The 23,969-nt window shown below is 40.7% G+C and overlaps 1 protein-coding gene across 1 annotated transcript; it reads right to left on the bottom strand.

Moving 5' to 3' along the window:
* Nucleotides 1–190: 190 nt before the first annotated feature.
* Nucleotides 191–23,056, bottom strand: PolrMT (mitochondrial RNA polymerase). Its single transcript, XM_034978630.2, has 24 exons — nt 22,800–23,056; nt 22,574–22,684; nt 21,965–22,499; nt 21,574–21,708; nt 17,124–17,298; nt 16,130–16,240; nt 15,714–15,875; nt 14,722–15,051; nt 14,214–14,354; nt 13,342–13,460; nt 12,230–12,404; nt 11,444–11,562; nt 10,789–11,007; nt 9,958–10,107; nt 8,993–9,223; nt 8,015–8,224; nt 7,193–7,347; nt 6,629–6,780; nt 5,707–5,866; nt 4,783–4,912; nt 4,142–4,282; nt 3,380–3,551; nt 2,692–2,783; nt 191–2,206 (listed from the first exon to the last, which is right to left on the bottom strand). The coding sequence occupies exons 1-24, from the start codon at nt 22,945–22,947 to the stop codon at nt 2,080–2,082; spliced, it is 4,200 nt and encodes a 1,399-aa protein (XP_034834521.1). The 5' UTR covers nt 22,948–23,056; the 3' UTR covers nt 191–2,079.
* Nucleotides 23,057–23,969: the final 913 nt, after the last annotated feature.

The raw sequence follows: 23,969 nt of genomic DNA, 5'->3' as shown, positions 1-23,969 counted from the left end.
TATTTTAAAGGTGAACAAGGTGTCAAGTGTCCCCTTTATTTTAGTTTGAATATTCTAATGCCTTTGTTCTCCAACAGCGCCCCCCTGTCAATGTCATTCAAGTGCCAAGAAAGCCTTGTCGCACTGTACGCATTTATAATATTATAACTATGGCTTATATTTTATCATGGATAATAAATGGCAAAATATTAAAAAAAACATGTTTCATGTAATTATCAATTTATTTATTTCATGTAACTCTAGGTAATCATCACAGACTAATACTTGAACTAAATAATTATTTTGGTGTAAAATAGTTTCTTTACACCAAATAGTACTTACTATACAGTGAAAATGTGAAAAATTATCGCAGCTTTAAAAGCTTTACCATCAGATGTTGTCCTCATACAACGCGAATGCGCTATCATCGCAAGTTCGCGCGAGTTTTTCTCGTACGAACGTGCGGTCAAACATACTGATCTCGGTGTACTAATTGGCTTCCCTGCGATGATCGCGTATTCGCGTTCTATTAGGTGTGAGCATGCGATGGTCGCATCGCTTACCCGCGCAATGTACGCTTAATCGTGTTGCAAGCAAAGCAGAGTGAAGTCAAAGCGGTTTTATAGATGATATTTTGAAACCCAGCTTTATTGACCTTAACATAAGGTTAAAATATGATTGAATGGTAATCTCTTATGTTTTGTTTTCATTAATTACAATTTCAAGCGTATAATGAAGTAAAGGGAGCTGATTTCAGTTGGCACCTTTTTTATATTCAGATACAAGTAAGCCCTTGATTGCAATCTCACCTGGTGGTAAGTGATGATGCAGTCCAAGATGAAAGTGGGCTAACGATTTTTATTAAACGCTAAATCGCTTGGCAGCACGGCTTTACCGGTAGGGTGGTAACTAGCCACGGCCGAAGCCTCCCACCAGACCAGAAATTTAGAAATTATACAATTCCAAACCCCTGCCGGGAGTCGAGCCCGGGACCTCCCACTAATATGACAACAGCGCTTACCACTGCGACAGGGAGGTCGTCAAAAGGCATCTTTAGCTCCATTCTGCTTATGTGCCTATAACGGCTAGTGTCATAACAAAACAACCTTAACAGCAACTTAATATAAGAATACACAATCAGTCTAAGCCTCCTAGAGGAAAATAACACGCTTTTACAGCTGGCGTCTACTTAAGTAATTTTTGTGACGCAAAATATGTAACAATAATAATTATTTATTGATGTTGTGACAGCATGTTTCATATATTGGACGAAAATCTTTATTCAAAAAACAAAATACAATGACTTGAGCTAGAAAGGCTAGAAACAAATTCGGAAATGCTAGAAACATAAACGCAACAATAATTCGGCCCGCGCACTTTTGCCCAACAAATCCGAGCGGAATAATTTTCCCCTTCAAGTCTTTAATGTTTGTGTAATGGCTGGTACAGAAGCGTTAAGTTCGCGAGCGTTTTTCCGACCGCGGATTCCCATTCGATTTGTGTCTAGCCTTATTCACTATGAAATTCAAATCATATATCAGTCGTCAAAATTGGCAGTTCTTGTATAATGTAGCTACATATAAGTAGTCATAAAACGCATTACTAACAAGTTTCATACGGCCACAGGGCCTTTGGTCTAAGATCCAAGGACCGCCAGCTGATACCTTATAAATTGACCGACGGCACAAACTTTAAAGTACTTTAAAAGTGCACGCTAAAGGCGGAAACAAATTATCCGGCGCTGACCGCCGCGACTTGGGAGGTATCTGGAGAATAAAATGTACACTGAACTGTGTTAACTATCGGACATGTAGCAGACGTAACCTTGGGCCTCCCTAGAGCGCTTGAACGTACGATAAAAGTATGGCTCGTTGGATGTTTTTGTCAGAAAACGCTTGGGTAAGTCCGCAAGCCGCGTCCCAAACGAATGTGACTATCAGCCGCGACTTATGGACACGTCCGATAGTTTGTTTCCGCCTAAACACTACTCTGTCCCACACATTTTGTTTCTCAGAAAATAAGTCACGTCTGGCGGCCCTGGGATTTTGCTCTACGTGTATTATTTCCAGTCAAAATGGATTTCACCAAAATCAAATGGAACTAGCTGAAGAAGTATACTGAGTCGAGTACACTGTTGATGTCGAAGTCTCCCTTTTCTGGAACTTTTTTCAGTAAGGAATTGACTCTCTCTTTGTTTGCTGCGCCGACAGTGCCGTCTTCAAGTTCACTAGAATAAAACAACAAAATGCGAATAAAACAATCCATACTACAGATCGTTCAGTATAACTTTACCCCTGCCGTCATGTTGGCACCATTGCTTTGTATGCTTTATTCCTTAAAACTTAGGGTTCATTATTGTGTGATTTGCAATGGTGCCAACATAACGTCAGGGGAAAAGTTACATTGAGCGGTCTGTACAGGCATAATGCATAACTGAGTAGGTTCCTGCGGTAGTTGAGCGGTGTGGGAGGGTGTGATGACCTGACGCGAGAGGTGATTGATCGTCAACTTGTGACAACTGCCACTCCTCCTGCACTGCTCCACCACCGCAGGTGCCTACTCAATTATGCGCTATACGTTGTGCGAAAATGCGAAGGTGTATCTATCTGTCTGCTAGTTTCTCACAGCCCATCCGATTTTGATGAAAAATACAGATAGCCAGCCCAGAAATCAAAGATGTCCTAACTAAAACATAATAATTTAGGCATTTACCTCTCTGCATAACTGTATCGTTTCACAAGGAAATCAGACAAGTTTTCCAAAATCGGTTGTGAATGCAGGGCCACGAACTGCTCGCGACATATCTGAAAATAAGTATAACATTGATTTTATATATACTGCATTCAATATTATATCCATATTAATATTATAAATGCGAAAGTGTGCCTGTCTGTATGTCTGTCTGTCTGCTAGCTTTTCACGGTTCAGCGGTTAAACCAATTTTGATGAAATTTGGTACAGAGTTAGCTTACATCCCATAGGAAAGGCAACTTTTATCCCGGAAAAGCAGAGTTCCCACGGAATTTTCACGCGGTCGAAGTCTAGTGAATAATATTTGTAACTTACTAATGCGAATATGAAAGTACTTACCTACTTAAGTTTTTTAAAATTAATTTTGTGAGCTCGACATTTTTTGTTGTCATTTAATTTTTTGGGATGGATGTCCAGAAAACATACATGTGTCAATAAAGCCCAGAAATAACAACACAGTAATGCGAATTTTTTTATTATAATTTTACAGAATAAGGTAAAGAGGAAAAAGTCGTGTGATATTATTATGTGTGAAGAATCCAGCGTGTGGATGAACTTGGGCGGAAAGTGATTTGATGAGGGCGGTATGCAATGGGAAGGTCAATGTAAGGTAGTGGAGGTATAGGCTGACAAAAGGATGATAACAAACCTGGTTCATCTGGTCCACAGTGTCGGGGTGTGTCCAGAAGCAGTCGTGCACGGAGACGAAGGTCACAGCGGCCGCTTCACAGTGCAGCGCGGTCAGCATCATGTGTGAGGAGTCCAGAGAGTGGATGAAGTTGGGCGGAAACGCGTTACGTTGCTTCATTGTGCACGGGCGCCTGGAAATCAACCATTTTTTAAAATGCTAAATAGGTATATGCACTTGACTACATAGCTCAACGGGTTGCGAAGCTGAAGTGGCAATGGGCAGGGCACATAGTTCGTAAAACCGATAGACGTTGGGGTCCCAAGGTGCTGGAATGGCGACCTCGCACCGATGACCGGTGACCCCAAGGGGTGGACGGATGACATCAGACGAGTCGCAGGGAGCCGCTGTATTCAGGCGGCGCAAGACCGTGGCGTATGGAAATCCCTACAAGAGACCTAAGTCCAGCAGTGGACGTCTATCGGTTGATCTTGACTACGATCACACCAAATGTATCAATGATGATGTAGCTTAATGTGGAGTGCGCCTGCCGAGGCGGTTAACTTACGATATAGACATAGATAGGTAATTGTTAAACTTCTTAATGAGGCCCTAGACGCGTCTGATTTACTTTATAAAATTTATGAATACCTAGACCTGAACAAATTATATGCCTTTTAAAGCTGGTGTTTCGAAAACAAATCTAGGGGCCTCAGCACCTGTTAACATAAGATAGTGAGTGGGAAAATAAATATAGGGGTTATAAAAAGTGGTGTCACTCACTGGTGCAGGTCGACGGGCGCAGCGGGCGAGTGTTGCGCAGAGTTGTTAGTGGGAGGCCCGCGCCGGTAGTAGGGCTGCAGCACTGGCAGCCCTAGTGGAGTCACCCACTCCACACTCTCGCCGCAAACGCCCGATATCACCCTGTATAGTGAGAATGTTCATGAGTGAATGAGATTATATGCTGGGATCAACAAAACTTGGGTCATGTTTGAGAATTTTGTTACCCACTTTATTGGTTTACTAGCTGATGCCCGCGATTTCGTCCGCGTGGAATTAGGTTTTTAAAAATCCCATGGGAACTCTTTGATTTTCTGGAATAAAAAGTAGTCTATGTCACTCTCCAGGTCTTTATCTATACCCATGCAAAAAATGACGTCAATCCGTTGCACCGTTGCGAGTGATTGAAAGACGAACTAACAAACCAATAAACTAACAAACAAACACACTTTCGCATTTATAATAAGGGTACTGATTTATTTCTGTATTCACTCATTTGGGCGCTTTGAATAGACACAAAAATAACTGTCATTTTACACTCCCCAGTGTACTTGTACAAGTCCATTTCAGCAACTTGTATACCTCTTCCAGTAGTTCCAGAGTACTTGTAAGTGATATCCAGTGATAAAATGACGAAGTCTTACTTGGCGCAGTCGGTGAACCAGTCCTGGATCAGCTTGGTGGAAGAGAACATCTCTCGCAGGGAGTCGAATGTTCGCGACGTCAAATACTGCGAGCACGGCCATACTTGATCTTTAGGGAATTCGTCGATATCTACAAAACGATATAGTCTGTTAACATTCACATCACAAACATTTTTTAAAGTTGCCATCCATTTTTCATATGGGTTTCTGTTTTTCTACCCATTTCCCAATCTTTTCTTGTCATTTAAATAATTGTAGCTTGATCAGAAATATAAAAAACTTGCTCTGGGAGCGCCACTAGTATGGTCTATGGTCACTAAGTTTATAGTGCGACAAGGCTCTATTGGCACTTGAATGACATTGACAGAGAGGCGCTGTTGGAGAACAAAGGCTAAGAATATTCCTTAGAGAATTTAAACTGATAGAGAGAAAATATCTATGGTTTTACCATGTATTTCTTAGCACAGAAAATGGCGGCGCTTGTATCAGCTAATCAGCTGTCATAACAAAAGATTATGTTTTTTATTTACAAGAAAAACAAGTACTTACGTTAGCACAGCAAATTGCGGATTGTGCCGAAACCCTGTTTTTATAGTTGAAATGTAGTGTTGTCTCTTACACACTTATGAAAATTTCGATAAGCTTGAGCTAGTTTCCGATCCGCTATTTTCTATAGGACATTAGGGCAACTCTTTATATCTTGACACTTGACAGCAACGTTAGTTCCGATTTTCGCCACGCGCCAAGATAGCCTTGTCGCATTGTATGGTCGGGTATAAATTAGTTCCACGGATTTTTCGCATTATGGCGACGTATTTTATTTATCTAGTCAGGCTTTACATTGCAATAGGATTTTTATTAAAACTTCAGACTTGTTGAAAGATACTCCAAAATGTCTTCTGGGACCTTGTTAATAAAAATTACCTTTCAGTTGCTTAGCGATCTGCAGTCGAGCTCCGAACTTGGTGACTCCGTACACTGTGGTCATGACGGTCTGCTTGATGACCTTTCGTCGCACGAAGTTCTCTAACATTATGGCAGCGGGCACGCCGGCCGCCGCGTCCCTCACTCGCATGCTTTCCACCTAGCAAAAAAGGGTACCATTTGCAAATCGATAAATCGATATGACATCAAACAGCTGTACGAAACTATAAGAAAACTCGAACTAGGAGTACTACTATATACCCTTAGATGAGTTTTCTTAAACTTTTCGAAAACAGAATTTTTCGAGTATAACGCGCAAAATTTAACTCCTCACACGCCATTGTAACTTTTTGTGTCAAATTTCATGTCAAAAGTACGATTTTAGTCCTTATTTTAAAGGTGAACCGTACTTTTGACATGACAGTTGACCCATAGAGTTAAAATGGCGCAAGAGGAGTCATCTTGTAAGGACTATATATTGAATCCCACAATCTGTAGCCAGCGCGAAAAATTGCAAATAGGAACATCGGTAATAAAAAATGTACTTATTTGAATCGAAGTATTAAGGTCCATTTAATCTTAAGGCGTATCTGTGTCTATATTGGCGGCATTTGTAAAAAAAAAGGAATTTTTTAACAAATAGACAGCGCTTTGCACTGCTAGTACAGCTTGCAACGTCGTTGTGAAGCCGACCGAAGCCGGTTCAGTATGTGCACAGCTTGACGATATAGCATCGCAATTGAAACCCCATAAAAATGTAAGATCGCGACGCGTGCGCGAACTGACTCCCTTGAAAAAGGACCCCGGATGGGTTCAAAACTAGTCGGGCTAACGTCGACTAAACACGTGAGTAAAGCCGGGACAGATATTATATAAAATGTTAGATGTTAGGCTATATCATAAAAAATGTTATTTTCCTCACCAGAGCAGCAATTTCACTGTAAACATCTTGAGGTATGTCGCGCGGCGCTAGGTTGACGGCAGCCGCGCCCACCGCGTCGCCGCCCAGCGCCGCGTAGTGCTGCAGCCCGTTACACGACCCGTCCTGGTGTACGGGGAAACCGCACATGTACTCTATGGACAAACAGTGTTTTTTTTAATTTAAGACTACAGCGCTCACCAATGGCACTGATTCTGAGCACAACCTAATTTTAGAGTATTCGCATAGTCTTCTTACTAATGTAATATGAAAAGGACAGACAGTTTGACAGTTTTAAATTTAATTTTTAGATGGTAAACCCCGTGATTTTAGTGCGCAGTCGCGAACCTACTGTTTAAATTTGTATTGTGCACTAAAATTTAGAGTCTTTAAATGTGAAAGTCATGTTCCGTTCCTTTTTTAGCATTAGTAAAAAGAAAAGGATGCAGATACTCTAAATTTAGTTTAGAGAGAGACTAGAGAATCGGGGCCAGTGGCCCCGATTCTCTAGTCTAGTCTAGTGTCAGTTGAAGTCATCAAAAGTAAGTACTTGTACATATTACATACCTTCAGGATTTGGCGATCGCATGGCATTAGCGATCTCCATACAGCAGGCGAGTGTTTGCCAAGGCTCCTCGGATTTCTTCCACCAGCCCTGCCCATCCAATGGGTTGTCTGCAGAGTCCAGGATCTTGTCTATGATGGTATCTGCGTAGGCCAGCCTATGACAAACAAAACATATTAACTATTAATAAAAATATGTTGTACCAAAGTGCAGTCTTTGAAGAACCCGTTTGCCAATTTTCGTATTTGACTGTTACGTCAATACGGTATGTGACTATGTCAAAAATAAATTATTTCACAGTGACTATTAAATAGAGGGTCTTCCAAAATACGTAAAATCCATATCTTTTGTTAGTTTTATGTGTGACAACTACTTTAAACTATCGATTAAACTAAAAAAATACATCACATAATTGTGACGTCACATACCGGCATTTCATAGAATCTTGCTGAGCGCGCGTTTTGACGTTTGATAAAAAGTAACTGATTTGACTAGTTGTCAAATACCGGTAGGCCGATTCTGGAAACCTGTATCAATCATTTTACAGTCGTAATTGTTGTGATTGGCTCAATTTATGGTATTCTTGTTGCAACAATGCATTGTAGCCAATAGTGAGCGAGCGTCAACCAATCACTGGTGATTGCGATCGTGACATTGTAGCTGTCATTCTACCGCAATCGAGCTGCGGATTGACACCCATTTTTCACCGCGCAACACACTCAGAAACCGTCTCAAACAAACGACGACGTGCAGTTTGAGCCAAGGCCTATTGTCAAACAGTGGACATCCACAGGCTTAAACGTTGATGACGATTTTTTCCTCACCTTTCCGCAACAGTGCTCCTCTTCTTAGTGCCAGTGAGGTTGATAGCGTGCAGCTTGAGCCAGCTCAAGCCGCGCGGGCCCAGCGGCCTCTGTTGGGCGAGCTGCAGCAGAGAGCGCGCCGCGTCCGCCCCCAGCACCGATACGTGCGGCCCCACGGCGTACACGCGGCCGCGGAAGTCCATGTTGTGTGGTAGCCAGAATATACAGTCCCTGGGAAACACAATAGCTTATAGGCGTATTCGCTTTTTTATTCGCAAAGAAAATATTGAAATAAGCAATCACCTAGAATCAAAATCAAATAATTTATTCAAAATGGGTATCATTGCACACATTTTGATTGACAAAATGCGGAATTTGTAAGATAATAATTCAGTACGTAAACTTAAAACTAAAGCTACGAGGGTTCCAAACGTGTCCAGGTCTCAGAAGAGCCCACAACAAACTCAGCCGGGTATACTAAACCGTTACTAGAGGTAACCGTAGACGGCTTGTGGGGTATGGTGCAGGTTTTTTATTTTATTGTAAGATGAAAAACATAATAAATAATAATAATTTGGGTTGGAGAGTGCTTGCCTAAAAGATGCCTATTAATTCTTGCCTTCAAAGTATTTGGGTTATATGTGAAGGAAACAGAAGAGAGATTGGCGTTCCAAACTTCAGTTGGTTCGTATCAGAAGCGTTAAAGAAATACATTTCGAACAAGTAGATTTAATGTCAACCACATTTCGGGAGGGCGACAGTAACGTTGAGAGCCTTGATTTTTACGTCAACTATCACTCTCCGGCAACCGGCTCCTACAATGAAACGGTATTATAAATGCGTCACTAACTCATTGCTTCTCAGATGTGACTATTAGTTACACCTGAGAAGCTGTGCCCCAGTAACACCCCATATACATTTAGCGCCACATGTGGCCTTTAAAGCAATGTTTTTACTTGTAAAGCGCGTATATTCATTACGGTTTACGATTCGGCTTACCTGTAGTGGTTGGCCAGTGACAGTTTGTATAACGCATCGCACCACAGCGAGTGCATTTCAGCACGCGCGCGATTGATGGCCACGCGGCGCCGCAGCGCATTGGTCGGGCTGTGGTCACCAGCTGCGCTATGGTCGCCGGCCACCGGGCCGTGGTCACCGGCCATCGTCCACTGCGACATATTCAACGACGACGAGGGAGGCGGGATGTCCAATTTCTTATCACCACCGGACCTGTTGTCAACCGCATCGAATATAGAGAGTAACACTCAAGTAAGGGCTTCAGAGACGGTCAAGAGGTTTGACGCCAAGCACGTAGATTTTTGCTTGAGCCAAGCATTTTGACCATTTATAAAGTTTGCTTGCTTGATGCTTGAATCAAGCATTTACAGTACGCGTCCGAAAGTAATGTATATCGGCCTTTAGAATAACATTTCGGCTTTGTAGAGCGTCGTCTTAGTTACTCATACCTATATGACGTTTTGTCGGTCTCAACGACAGGGACAACACTCTACAAATCTGCTACCTCCTTCTAAAGGTCGATGTACATTACTTTCGGCCGCGTACTGTACGTGCTCGACGGTGATTGATGCGATTTTATATTTTTGCTTGACGCGACGTTCGGACATTGTTCGAGAAATGACAAAAGTGCCGTTTGCTGGCCCAAGCTGCTTGACCAACAAAATTATGTGTGTCAAACCACTACACTACCTCGGAAGCCCTTGAGAAAGATCTATTTTGGACAGGAATAACGTTAAAACGTCATTTCCACCAAAAATGGCCGCCAAAAAGAACAGCTGTTTTGATGCCGCCACCTCTTATCGGGGTGCTTTAGATTAAAAGCTCTATATACTTAATATAACTTCACCCAGCTGGTTGAGGCTGTCCAGCGCTGGGCACAACGTAGCCAGGGGCTTCCCCAGCCTTTTGCTTTGAGTCATCATAGTAGGACTAAGTCGAGGAGCTACCTGAATATCTTCATCTGCAGGTCGAGCACGGGCTGGTTGATGCGCCACGGCACTTCGCCCAGCTGGTTGAGGCTGTCCAGCACTGGGTACAAAGTACCGGGCGGCGCTTCCTCCAGCCTCTTAGTCTGGGCCATTACAAAGTAGGGCATTCTGGGGAAAACGGTACTGTTGAAACAAAATATGTACTCTAAAACGAAACCAGAGTCTTTTAGTAAGGCCAAGACCATCGTTTGATAGTCTAAAGTCATAAAAAAGCTATACACATCTGTCAAATATGATATTGCAGGACCTAATTATGTGGTGATTTATTTTTTAAAGCCTGACCTGAAATATTAAACACTCGTTCTGGGGGCGTATTAGTCCCACGGGATTTCTGCAATATGACGATGTATTTTATTTTTCTGGTCAGGCTTTATTTATGCTGTAGACCTCTTGCTATGTCCATAATATTTCTGACCAAACGTGTAGAAGTAAGCAGATAACCGCCCTTGCTGGGTACGCACGGCGCTCCCGTAGGCAGGCGCATATCTTGAGCTGTGGGCGCTTACGACGCCTATAAACGACTTAACGCCGGATGAGGCTTCAATTTTAGCTACACAAGTCCGGTACATAAGTTCGGTAAGTACAGTACGCGGCCAAAAGTGATGAACATCGACCTTTAGAAGGAGACAGCAGATTTGTAGAGCACTGTCTCGGTCGTTGAGACCGACAAAGCGTCATATGGGTATGACTGACAGAGACAACGCTCTAGAAAGGTAAAATGTCATTCTAAAGACTGATGTTCATCACTTTCAGCCGCGTACTGCACGCTTTTTGATTTTTATGCCATACCTGACTAATGGGGTAGCGGTGAGCAGATAAGCGCCATTGGCCGTGGGCGCGAGCCAGGGTGCGGGCGGCGCTCTCGTGGGCGCTAGGGCGGCGCGCATCTTGAGCTGTGGGCGAGCAGCCGACGTCCATAATCGACTTAGTGCGGGATGCGGTTTGAGTTCCAGCCGTACTAGTCTACCCCAAGGGCGATGGACTTTGTATACTGCTGGAAGCTTCTTCCTGATGTTATAAAAAGCTATTCTTAGAATAAAATACCACAATCTTACAATCTTTGAAGTTGTAGTCGCTTGGTTTTGGTTAACTGACCAACACATTGCTCAGCCTTAACTCTTTAAATCGTAACTTGAAAAATAGGTTAGCTTGGTGCCTCACAGATGAAAATGTTACATTTGTATGCTATGTTTTTATCGGAGACACCAACAACAAATAAATGCATTTTTTTTCTTTCTTTCCAAGAAAGTTTTCTTTAAATCATTCCCTAAGAGATTGCAACGTTTCTTTGCAAAAAACTTATTTTATTACCGGCATAAATTTTTTAATGTTAAAGCTTTCAAACACACTTAAAAACTTACTACAAGGTATTTCAATGTAATCGATTTATTATAATTCAAAAAATGTCTAGAATATCCAAAGACTAAACAAAACTCAGACTCACACTTTCGCTTTCTGTTTGAACATGTTGACGTCAATTTTTACGTCATTTATGATTATATTGTAGAGGAATTTCCCAATGTTCTGCCGTATTTCCACGGGCCAAGGAGCTTCCTCGACATTCTGAAACATGCTCTCATAATCGTAAAAGGAACTTTAAGTCTTTAATAATAAAGCACAATGTCCTTTACAAAACAAAGTGCATATAAAATTTCACACACACGCGGTTGAAGTAAAACTTCTTCGACGTTATGGTAAAGATGGCAGTCTAAAAACAGTTGTTCTGTTATATTTCTTACTATTGAACTTACTGTTGAAGTAACGTTTGCGTTACTTTGAACCGAACAAATATATGTGTTACACTCGTCAGACCTATAGAAGTTTTACTTCAAAAATGTTGGGAAAATAGCAGTTAGTTAAATAAGATTCGTTGTTGTAAAAGTAACTTTGCTTCCATGCAATAAAGCTCAATGTCCTTTAACAAAAAATTTAAGTAAAGTTTTTTAACAATAATTTTTGTTATACTTTTTGCATTTGACGATGACGAGTGGCTCATGCTTGTGTTTAAGTAGTATCGGTATAAATGGGGTGCACTAAATGTGTGCGTTTGCGAGTGATTGGTCGCGACTGATTGGTCCGTCATACACGCACACTTACGCAATGCCCATGTAAACGACGTAACCACACGTACGACGTAAACGAAGTAAAGTTCACTCGTCTTCGTGAATTGCAAGAACTGTACCGTAAAAGCGACTTTAGCTCCAAGGAATTAAAGTTCAATATCACTTACCAAACTAGCTCCTTCTCTGTTCTGGTGCACTAGTAACTGCCACGCTTGTCTGCCATTGTACGGCTTATTGGTATCATCCAATGGGTGCCTTTCTATGTACCATTTGCAATACTTCTCGTATATTTGTTCGATCTTTTCTAGAACTCCGTTACGTCGGAATTGTTCTATTTGATACCTGAAATAACGTTATTTTTTATAGAAGATTGTTTAGCATTTAGTTGCAATAATCAACTTGGATAAAAAAATAGCATAGATTTATTTGCTTACTAGATTATACCCGCGACTTCGTACGCGTGGATTAAGGTTTTTAAAAATCCCGTGGGAACTCATTAATTTTCCGGGATGAAAAGTAGCCTATGTCCTTCCCCGGGATATAAGCTAACTCTGTACCAAATTTCATCAAAATCGGTTGAACGGTTGGGCCGTGAAAAGCTAGCAGACAGACAGACAGACAGACACACACTTTCGCATTTATAATATTAGTATGGAAGTACTGTTTAGCATTTCATTGCACTAAACTGGTGCTAACTTATATAATAGCATAGATTTATTTGATTATTCAAGGCCCTATTTGGAAAAGATTAAAAGTATAACAATTTAAAAAAGTGAGGTGTCGTGTCACGCAGCAGAAGCGTACTCTGTCTCGCTCACTCATACGGGGAGCAATATACGCTGCCCGTGGAAATTCCTTGATTTTTCGGAATAAAAATCACGCCGATCCGTTCAGCTCCGTTGCAGCGTGATTGAAGGACAAACCAACAAACAAACACACTTTCACATTTATAATATTGGTAGTAATTTTAAATTCGCCTAATCAGTGTTTAAGATAATACAATAAATATTTTCACATGATGAAAATAATGACTTATGTATTTTGAAAATGGGTGAGAAAGGTTTAGTCCTGCAAATTGCGAATGCGCGTGCCCGCCATTTTAGTGACGTCAGCACTAGACTGAAGTTTCGAGCTGATGGTATATTTTTATTGCAGCTGAAGTCAAAATGACGTCATTTCGATGTTAATGAGACATGGTTACAGCGCAATAGCAATTTGCGGGACTTATAGTTAAAAGAATTATTTTAGTAGGCATGACTTTCTAATATATGAAACCTACTTGTTATAGACCTGAGTCCCCAAGTCTCTCTGTAATATTTTCAGCGTTGGACTGTATGTCTCACTGCCGTCTACTAGTTTGCTGATCTCACTCATTATCAACTCCACAAACTGATCAACCTGAAACAATTTTATTTATACTATCAATAAAGAACTTGGCGTCAGGTGGCAAACGGCCGTAAAACACAAGTCAACTCAATATACTTATCATGGAAAGGCAAATGGCGCCGCATGTTAAGGAAAGCCAAAGCGTAACGGGATAAGGCGAGGACAAAGAAGAAGAAGAATCAATAGAGAACTTGACTTTAGGTTTTTTTAATAATCACTTGGAAACTCTTTGATTTTCTGTGAAAAAAGTACCGAATTTCGTCAAATCGGCTAAGCAGATGGGCCGTGAAAAGGTAACACACGAACGGACGTTCTCACTTTCGCATTTGTAATGTATGGATTAGTATGGATCCATATGCACCTTGAAAATGACATTTTTATTCAAAACATATATATAAAATAGATAGAAATATAATTTAAATTTCGAAATGGATGTAATTTAAACCGAATTCCAAAAAGGAGGTTCTCAATTCAGCCCAAACTTTTTTTAATCAAGAGAAGAAGTTTCCGTGGTGGTCCCATACAAATTTCTAGATCCAACTCCTTAATTCTGATGCTGCAGGGTTACTGCCCGCCTAAGTTATCAAGATTACGAAAGTGAATTAATAATGTAGGTACCAAGCAATGACTACGTACACTAAAAGCTTAAAAAAACCGAGGTCTCGGTCGGTTTTTTTATTCATAACCAGCATTATGAGAAATTGCAAAAAAAACACCCATATAAATTTTTCTCATGGCATAATGGTGCTGTATTGTTATACTCACCTGTAGAACTTTCAGATAGGGATAGAGCGTGATGGCGGAGTGCGAAGCGTTGCTGCGCGACTTGAGCGTGCTCATGTTGCGAGTGAACGCCTCGTGTATGACGTCACGCCATTCCTTCTCGATGGCGTTGTATTTCTCTCTCTGGAACGATAAGGCATTTTTTATAATCCTAATGGTCCAAGCGCACTTACGCTACGCGGCGCGACAAATATGAGTTTGTGTCGAGCAAGGCGGTGCGGCGTTGCGCCGCACAGCAAGTGCGTTAGGACCTTAACATTGCCCATTATTGTAAAAGTAAACTTATTTGCATTGCATTACAGTTTTATTTACTTTGGTTTGGATGCTAGAAAATAATGTTATCCTGAAAAGAATTCATTTTGTTTATGGTCCCCATATCTATTACTTTTAAAGTTCACATTACAGAGTGATTAAAAACCATGATCCTTAAGATAACAAATGAGGTGAAGAATAACTGATTGGGTACATGCAAGAATCGATAGAAACTTACATATTTCTCCACACTCTTCGTAGCCTCATCCTTTACAGCAATATTCTGCACTTCAATCTCCCCAGCGATTTCCATTGCCACTTGCTCTTTACCCTTAAGTCTCAGATCTTCCAAACTCAGCAAACCACTCGCAGGTGACGTCAGTAACCCCTTCCTATTTTCCACATTCTCTAGTTTAATATTCTCGAGTAAAGGACAGTCATAGTCTAGTGCTGGCGGGGTGTATATTGGTTCAAAATGTGGGTCTAATCGACGCACGGCTTTTAATACCACGTCGCGTTGATTTTGGAAGAAGTATGTCTTGTCAAGCAAATCGTTTAGTGTTAATCCCTAAAACAAAATGTTTGTTTATCACACAAGCGACCAATCTCGCACGCAAACGCGCAAGCGTGTACGTAATAAAGCTAATTCAGATGTTTACTAAACTTGTACTTAACTGGTAGGGCATAAGACCTTGACAAATCTGTTTTTTGTTTCTTGCTGTCAATATAGATCTCAGATTGCTGAAGGATTCGTAAACAATCGAATTAGACAATATCCACAACCAATCTCAGTTAAGAAAGTGCTGATATTCTTGAGAGCACAACTAGTACCCTATTGACGATCAATTATCCATACTAATTTACTGATATTATAAATGCGAAAGTGTGTCTGTCTGTCTGCTAGCTTTTCACAGCTCAACAGTTTAACCAATTTTAATGAAATCTAGTACAGAGTTAGCTTATATCCCGAGGAAGGTCATAGGCAATGGCAGGCTTTTTATTCTGGATAATTAAAGAGTTCCCACGGGATTTTTAAAAAACCTAAATCCACGCGGACGAAGTCGCGGGCATCAACTACTATCAAATGAAATAGTCGAAAACAATGGTCGGCGTAATGCTGGGACCTAAGGAACGGCATTGCCACATCAGCAAAAAGAAAGAAGATTAGTAGATCTTATTTTATTTACTACGTAGCAAACGCGAATCATAATGGTTTAATCAATTGATTACCTTCTCTTGCATTTGATTGTGGTAATAATGTAATACTAAGTTCTTATTTAATAAATCGCTTCTCTCAACACACTCGAATATTGCGGCAAATGTTTGAGCATTGGCCTCCACTTGGTCTTCAGACATGAACAATAGTAACTCTTTCACATTTTCTAGTTGGCCCTGTAAGAAATAGATATTGATGATAGTATTGATGAGTTCATGAGTAAATTTTTAACAGCCTAAATGCAAAGTCTTAACGACTTTTGATAGCTTTGATAATAAGTTTCATGTTTTCTTTAATATTTTCTGATGAATGGCGATGGGTTGATCATGATGATGATGAATAACTGAGCTGTTTCAACTCTCCTTGTGCTAGCTGCAAATGAAGTAACACAATAGAAGAATAACATGGTAAGAGCATTAAAGGTACTCACCAATGAAGCGAATCCATGTAAAAGTGTGTTGTAAACTTTGACACTGGTGACTTTGGGGTGTTCTGGCGCCCTGGCACTTCTCTGCCGATAATACTGCAATACTTGCCGACCCTGAAACAATTTAATCGCTTAACATCCTGTTCTTTCTTCGTTGAGGCTATGCAGGTCTTTGAATTCCCTGTATCACTTCGATCGACTGTCTCTGATCCATTGTGATCCCAAACATCTTGTCGGTCACTGTCTAAGCTAACCTAATGTTTGTAGCATTTTGGGCTATCAAGGCGTTACACACGATTTTGACTTGACTCTAAAAATTACCACTTTAAAGTTTGATATTTTGCAAATGGATCTTTGAATGTAAAAATGATTTTCACATACACGCAAATTTTTCCCATATATGTAACTCTAAAAAACTCTGATTGCAACTGTAAATTTTAGAGTATTCACATCTTTTTCTTACCAATGAAAGGGACAGACAAACTTAATTTAATTTAGGGCTGTCAAACCTCATGACTTTAGGTGTCACAAATACTTACAATAATAACTACTTACAGGTTGTCCTTGTGAGGTCTAGGTCTAACAAAGGATAGAAAGAAAAGTCTCTCATAAAAGGAATTCAAGAACCAAAGTACAACGATGTTTTCTCCACTGAATTGACATTGGCGGAATTATTGCAGACAACAAAACCGCAGTACATAGAGCCATAGACAAGAAAAGAAGAAGAACTACTTACAATAATAATATACTTTTACTTTACAAGTTTAAACAATAGGCTCACAAGCCTATTGTTTAAATTTGTAAAGTAGCACTAAAATTTAGAGCCTTTACTTTTAAATTCATTTTCTGTCCTTTATTAGCAATATTAAGAGAATCAAACTCATAAGTCATAACCCTCCTTTGGACTTCGCCACAGTCAAGTAAAGATGCAGATATGTACTCTAAATTTAGTTACGGGAAAAACATCAGAATCGGCACCATTGTAGGAAGAATTTACCTCACTCATCATGTCAAGGGAGCAGAGTAGTTGCAGGTGTGAAATGAGCAGCTTGTGCAGGGAGTCCTGCTTGCCGCGCCGCTCCATCTCGCGCATGTCCTGCTTCATATGTGCCTCTTTGGCGGCGCGGCGTTTCTCACGCATCTTCTTCTTTTTCTGTTTTATTGCTTGCCGTCTATAAATAAACAGTATATTGGTACCTGTGATAGGCGGAACAAAACGCGTCAGACAAAACTGCCCCTGCCGAACTACCCCCGGCACAGAGGGCGACAGAAAAATAAAAATTTTACAAACCAACCTCCAGCACAAACACCTCGCCACGGCCACACTACGAAGGCAGCTGGAGGTTGAAGACGAGACCATCGCCCTGATCCAGGAGCCGTGGGTCAGGGGAAAAACCATATGTGGTTTCGGAAGCTGTAATGGTAAGATCTATTCACACAGTAATGACGAACCACCGAGAACATGCATTTACATTCCACGCTGTGTTACAGCACTATTACTAACACAATACTGTTCCAGAGATCTGACAGCAGTCAAAATAAATAATGGAATACAACAAGGCATGGGGCGACAGCCAAGACCGGTGGTTCTAGCATCAATATACATGCCCATCGAAGACCAAATACCACCAAAAGAACTGGTGGAACTTGTAATACACTGTGAGGATAACGACATCGATTTAATTATCTCTGTCGATAGCAACGCGCATCACAACCTATGGGGATGCAAAGTCAACAACAAACGTGGTGAGCAATTTGTGAACTATATACTAACCACTAACCTAACAATTATTAACATAGGCACCGAACCGACCTTCGTGACGAGTAGGTACCAAACCATAATTGATATAACCTTAGCGTCAACCAGAGCCGCAGATCAGGTAAAAAACTGGCGAGTCAGTGACGAGCCTTCACTATCTGACCACAGGCGGATATGCTACGAGCTAGATCTCATGATAACTCCACACGTACCCAGGAGAAACCCAAGAAAAACCGACAGATTAAAATACAAAAGCCTGCTGACACATCAGATAGGCGTAAATAAACCACAAGACATCGATGATATCGCCAACATCGAAGAAAACGTAAATAAACTAACGAAATATATTAAGACAAGCTATGAACAAGCTTGTCCCCTAAAGAAAAACAACATAAAGCAACCATCGAAAAACAACTGGTGGGGTCCTGATCTGGAAAGAATGAGGAAAAAACTCAGACATCTTTTCAACAGAGCCAAAAACACCAAGCAAGAACAAGATTGGGACAACTATAAGGAAGCCCAATACCAATACAATAAACGCGTCAGGGAAAAGGAAAAAGCTTCCTGGCATAAGTTCTGCACAAGCATAGAATCAAACGATACTGCTGCTCGCATACGCAAGATTCTAGCAAACGACAACACCCGCACACTCGGCTCACTGAGGAAAGCGGACGGAACATACACCAAGGACGACAAAGAGATAAGCGAAACGCTCATCGAAACACACTTCCCTGGCTGTAGAATAGTAGATTCAACAGACTGGGGAAGCACCCTTGGTCACCATCCAATAGGATTGGGACTTTGCCAACAACATAGTCACGCGAGATAGAATCAGCTGGGCTATTGACACCTTCCACCCTTTCAAAACAGGAGGGACCGACACCATTTTCCCAGCACTTTTACAATGGGGAAAACTTCAACTGACACCATGGCTGGAAATAATATACAAGGCCTGCATAGCATACAAATACATACCAATGGCCTGGAGAGAAGTGAAAGTGGTCTTCCTACCAAAACCTGGAAGGAGTGACTACACATTGCCGAAGTCCTTCAGACCAATCAGCCTTACATCTTTCCTACTAAAAACGCTCGAAAGACTTGTCGACAGGTCCCTCAGGGACAGAACCTTAAAACATCTACCTTTACACTCACATCAACACGCTTACAGTACGGGCAAATCAACAGAAACCGCACTTCATTCTGTTGTTACCAAAATCGAACATGACCTCGAAAACAAATTATCGACACTAGGCGTGTTCATAGACATTGAAGGAGCCTTTGATAAAACAACTTTCGATAGCATAGACAAAGCCTTGGGAAGATACAAGGCGTCAAAAACCATACGCAGCTGGATAAGAGCTTTACTAGAACAGAGAATCATACAACTAGACATCAACGGAGTCACAAAAGGCATAGTGGCGAGAGGCTGTCCTCAAGGAGGTGTCCTGTCACCAATACTATGGAACCTTGTAGTTGACGACCTGATAACCAAACTAAACAAAAGTGGGTTCTATACCATTGGTTATGCAGATGATCTCACCATCCTAATCAGTGGCAAGCTAGAAAACACATTATACGAAGTCATGCAACGAGCTTTGCGCTTAATAGAAAGATGGTGCAATGAAAACGAACTTACAGTAAATCCGAAGAAAACAGAGATGATACTGTTTACCAACAAAAGGAAAATTGAACTAACCAAACCACCAACTTTGTTTAACACAAGCCTTGAACTGTCCGCAGAGGTAAAATATCTCGGTGTGACACTGGACAGCAAACTCAGCTGGAAAAGGCATACAGAAGATAAAACCAAAAAATCACTAGCAATACTAAACCAATGCAAACGCATGCTAGGGAAAAAATGGGGGCTAAAACCAAAGATAATGAAATGATTATACCTATCGGTAGTAAGATGTTCACTAACATATGCTGCACTTGTATGGTGGCCAAGAACTCTCCTTACTACCGCCCAGCAAGAACTACAGAAATTTCAACGACAAGCATGCCTCGCCATTACCGGCTGCATGAGTACCACACCAACAGCAGCGTTAGAAGTCATATTGGGCATTCCGCCCCTACACATACACATCAAAGAAGAAGCAACACTCGCAGCCCTGAGACTGAAAACCTCAGGGCATTGGAAAGAACAAAACACAATGCACACTAAAATTCTAGGGCAAAGCATAAACAAAGAACCACGTTTGCAGTGGAAATGCGACAGAACCGAAAAACAACACATACTAGACAAAAACTACAAGATAAACTCAGAGAAGAACTTAGATCCGAAGCCAGCACAAGACACAATAGAAGTGTACACCGACGGATCCAAAACGAAAACGGGCACAGGAGCTGGAGCCTACTGCCAAGAACTAAACATGAGAATAAGTCACGCACTCGGTAAGGACAACTCTGTCTTCCAAGCAGAGTGTGTGGGCATTATGACCGCGGCTATAGCCGTGGCCAATCGACAGGTAACAAACTTTAAAATTAACATTAACTCTGATAGCCAAGCTGCTCTTAAAGCCTTGGCTAGATTCTCGACGACCTCACAACTTATACAAGACTGCCACAAGACTCTGGAAACACTCGCCATGTCAAACGACATCACCCTAAGGTGGGTCAAAGGACATGATGGAGACCAGGGAAACGAGGCGGCCGACGCACTAGCACGAAATGCTACGACATTGAAGGTGATCGGGCCAGAACCTATTGTTCCCATACCCTTCAGTGAGTATAAAACCTGGTTGCATGAACTAACACAAAAAGAGCATTCCCAACTATGGGCGAACACAACAGACTGCAGGCAAGCCAAAGAGGCTTTCCCCAACATAGACAAACGGCAAACTAACAAACTACTCCGCCTGGACAGAGGTAAACTTAGAAAGGTGGTGGGACTCATAACAGGGCATAGCCCACTAAACAAACACCTTTTCGTTATAGGTGTCACCGACAGTCCTTTGTGCAGGGCATGCATGGAGGTCGACGAAACACCGACGCACGTGGTCCTAGAGTGCACGGGCGTAGCAGAACAACGCGAACGCCATTTGGGTTCCCCGACCTCATTCCATGAAGCCCTCGGCAACCTGGGCGGTCTACTCGGCTTCTGGAGTGAGCTTGGATGGCTGGAGTGAAGACTTCAGCGGGGAGGGGCAATGCACGCACAACAGACGGAAACGTTTAAGTGCGGAAACCAGCCCAGAGCGAAGACGAAGACGAAGACGGTACCTGTGATAGCCTAGTGGTTAGGACGTCCGCCTTCTAATCGGAGGTCGGGGGTTCGATCCCGAGCACGCACCTCTAACTTTTCAAAGTTATGTGCATTTTAAGTAATTAAATATCACTCGTTTTAACGGTGAAGGAGGAAACCTGCATGCCTGAGAGTTCTCCATAATGTTCTCAAAGGTGTGTGAAGTCTACCAATCTGCACATGGCCAGCGTAGTAGACTATGGCCAAAACCCTTCTCACTCTGAGAGAAGACTTGAGCTCTGTAGTGAGCCAGCGATGCGATTTCCAGATATGCCTGCACACAACTTAACAAAGAAAGTGAAATTTCGATTAGGTTGACAATAAAAGCTTAAAATATATGGAGGAAATGAGGTGGCCTTGAAAATTAGTCACCATGACCAGCAGACTTGTAACTTCTTGTAACAAAAAATTTATCTAGTATTTAATACTTTGGTGTTCACTTACTTTTTCTTTATATTCAAACTCTTGATATTGGCAATTTCATTTTCAATATTTGAGTCTTCTTTTAAATCTCCTATTTCAGTGTGTACAGAATCATCACAGATTTCATCAATGGCAGGGTGGGATAAACCTTGCATCCTAAAAAATCACAATTCTATAGAAATACTTATTTTTAAGAGAGAAAAACCAGTCAAGTGCAAGTCAGACTCGCTCACAAAGGGTTCCATACCATCGTGCATGCAAGTTAATGATGGACTGCACCATCTATATGTGATTTAGTATTTTTTTTGTGAGTATATTTAAATATTTTTTTGTAATTTAACCACAAATTCACTGTTTTCGGATATCCTGACAAAAAGGTTTAATTTGTTTCTAATAAGAAGGATTAACTTACTGCAAGTTTGCAATATGACTCATGAGCTCCTGGTCATAACTGTCTAACTGGTTATCAATAAACAATTCCCTAAATACTGCATGTGGGCCTTTTGGTAATGATTTTGGATCAGCATTGAGCATTGGAGACTTTGACTCAAAGTCAAATTCCTGATTCAATCCTTCATTTATTGCATATCTGAGGTCCTGCAACCTTTGGTCGTAAATAGTGGCTTTCCTAAAGTTATAATAGCTCTCCTTTACCATGTCAATGTACTGTTTGGTTTTAAATCTCTCTTCCAAAGTAGTTATTTTATGATTTGTGAATATCAGTGCACATTTATCATCCTCTAATTTGATATCTGACTTTGGTTTCTTTAAAATCTTTTCTCTAACAGTCTGCAGGAGCTCTTTGTCAACTTCAATGTTTTTGGGTAGTTTTGTTGTTAGTTGATGGAGCTGTCCCAACGACACTGGACTAGAGGCTAGCTTAGAGAGGTGAGATGCATTCAACTTGCTTATAGACACTTTCATTTCAGTCATGCTACTTTCGTTTACTGTAAACAACACAAAGTGAATTCAAATGTGTGAAAATTGTAAACATTGCTTGACCACTTTACTTTTAACTTACCTTGTAATAGTTCACCATACTTTTTGTAACCTTTATGTTTGGTTTTCTTCTTTAGAGATCTCACGGCATTAACCGTTCTAGTAGACTGGTGTCGCGCAAGGAATAAGTTCTCTAGAATGTTATATAATTAAAACATTTTACAGGTTATGTTTATATATAAACAATCACGTGAAACTTACATTATTGCTAAATCTATTCATTTAAAAATTTCTAATAAATAACTTACCTGTACAATGAGAAGTTAAAAGGACTTTACGGCAAAAAGAACATTTTATTTGAGTGAGCGAAACACTTTTAAATGAATTAGTTGATGGCGATGTAACTCCGTGGAATTTATTTTGGCACAAGTTCTTTGCGGACAGAAGCCTATGCATTATTTGTTTGTTTATTATTCATTAACTATAATTACACTATTCTTAAATAATGCCGATTTTGTTTAACCACGTGAAAATGAAGTAGAACAACATGAATACACAGATAAAAATGCAAATGCTAAGAACGTCCTACTCTATGGCTAAGAATGCTAAAATCTCATTGACTGACACTAATTTGACACAAAAGATCACAATTTCAGTGTTATCATTTTTTGGGATTTCACTCTAATTTAGGGAGAAACGACTAATTTTTGATGCGGCTTTTTATGTTAGCAGGATGTAGATTTAATTACTAAATGTATGGCAGAGATTTAGAATAATTTGGAGCAAAACCGAACTTCAGATGGTGAGTTTACCCTATTTTTATGTCAACCAATAATGTTAAGTTTGCATTTTTTTAGATTCACCAAAGGATATGGGCGGGCACAAAAGAAACTAGAAAAGGGCAGAATTAAGAAGTTTTTCACACTATTTTGTTGAATAATGTGAATAATCTATTTTTATCAGTATTGATCACATTACACCGGGAGTTATTATACTTAATTTGAAACTGGAAGAAAATTATGACTAAATACCTTCTTCATCTTCACTTTCACCGTCATAGGAATTATAATAATTTAAGATCACGCAATTATATTGAAAAATCAATTTTGTTCATTATTAGTTTAATTTAGGGCAAATATTTTTACAGAAACACGTTGCGTTTTAGACGATTTGTAGTGTTTAATAAAATAGACAGACAGAGTTCTGACTCGAGAAATATCGTCTCTCAAGTTAAGTAAGAAGTAACGCATTAAAATGGATAAACAAGCCTGTAAAATGGTGAGTTTTAACTGCAAATCGTTTAAACGATCTATCGAGGGCGTCAGAGACATTTGTTTGTATGCGGATATCGTAGCTCTGCAGGAGACGTGGCTTCTCCCGTGTGACCTACCTATGCTTGGCACTGTAAGCAAGGATTTTGAATACATTGGTAAGTCTGCTGTAGATCCATCCGATGGAATCTTAATAGGTAGGCCGTA

The sequence above is a fragment of the Maniola hyperantus genome, chromosome 19, assembly GCF_902806685.2.
Source record: "Maniola hyperantus chromosome 19, iAphHyp1.2, whole genome shotgun sequence".
NCBI lineage: Eukaryota > Metazoa > Arthropoda > Insecta > Lepidoptera > Nymphalidae > Maniola > Maniola hyperantus.
The sequence above is the reverse complement of the archived record's forward strand: the minus strand, read 5'-3'. Positions and strand labels throughout refer to the sequence as shown.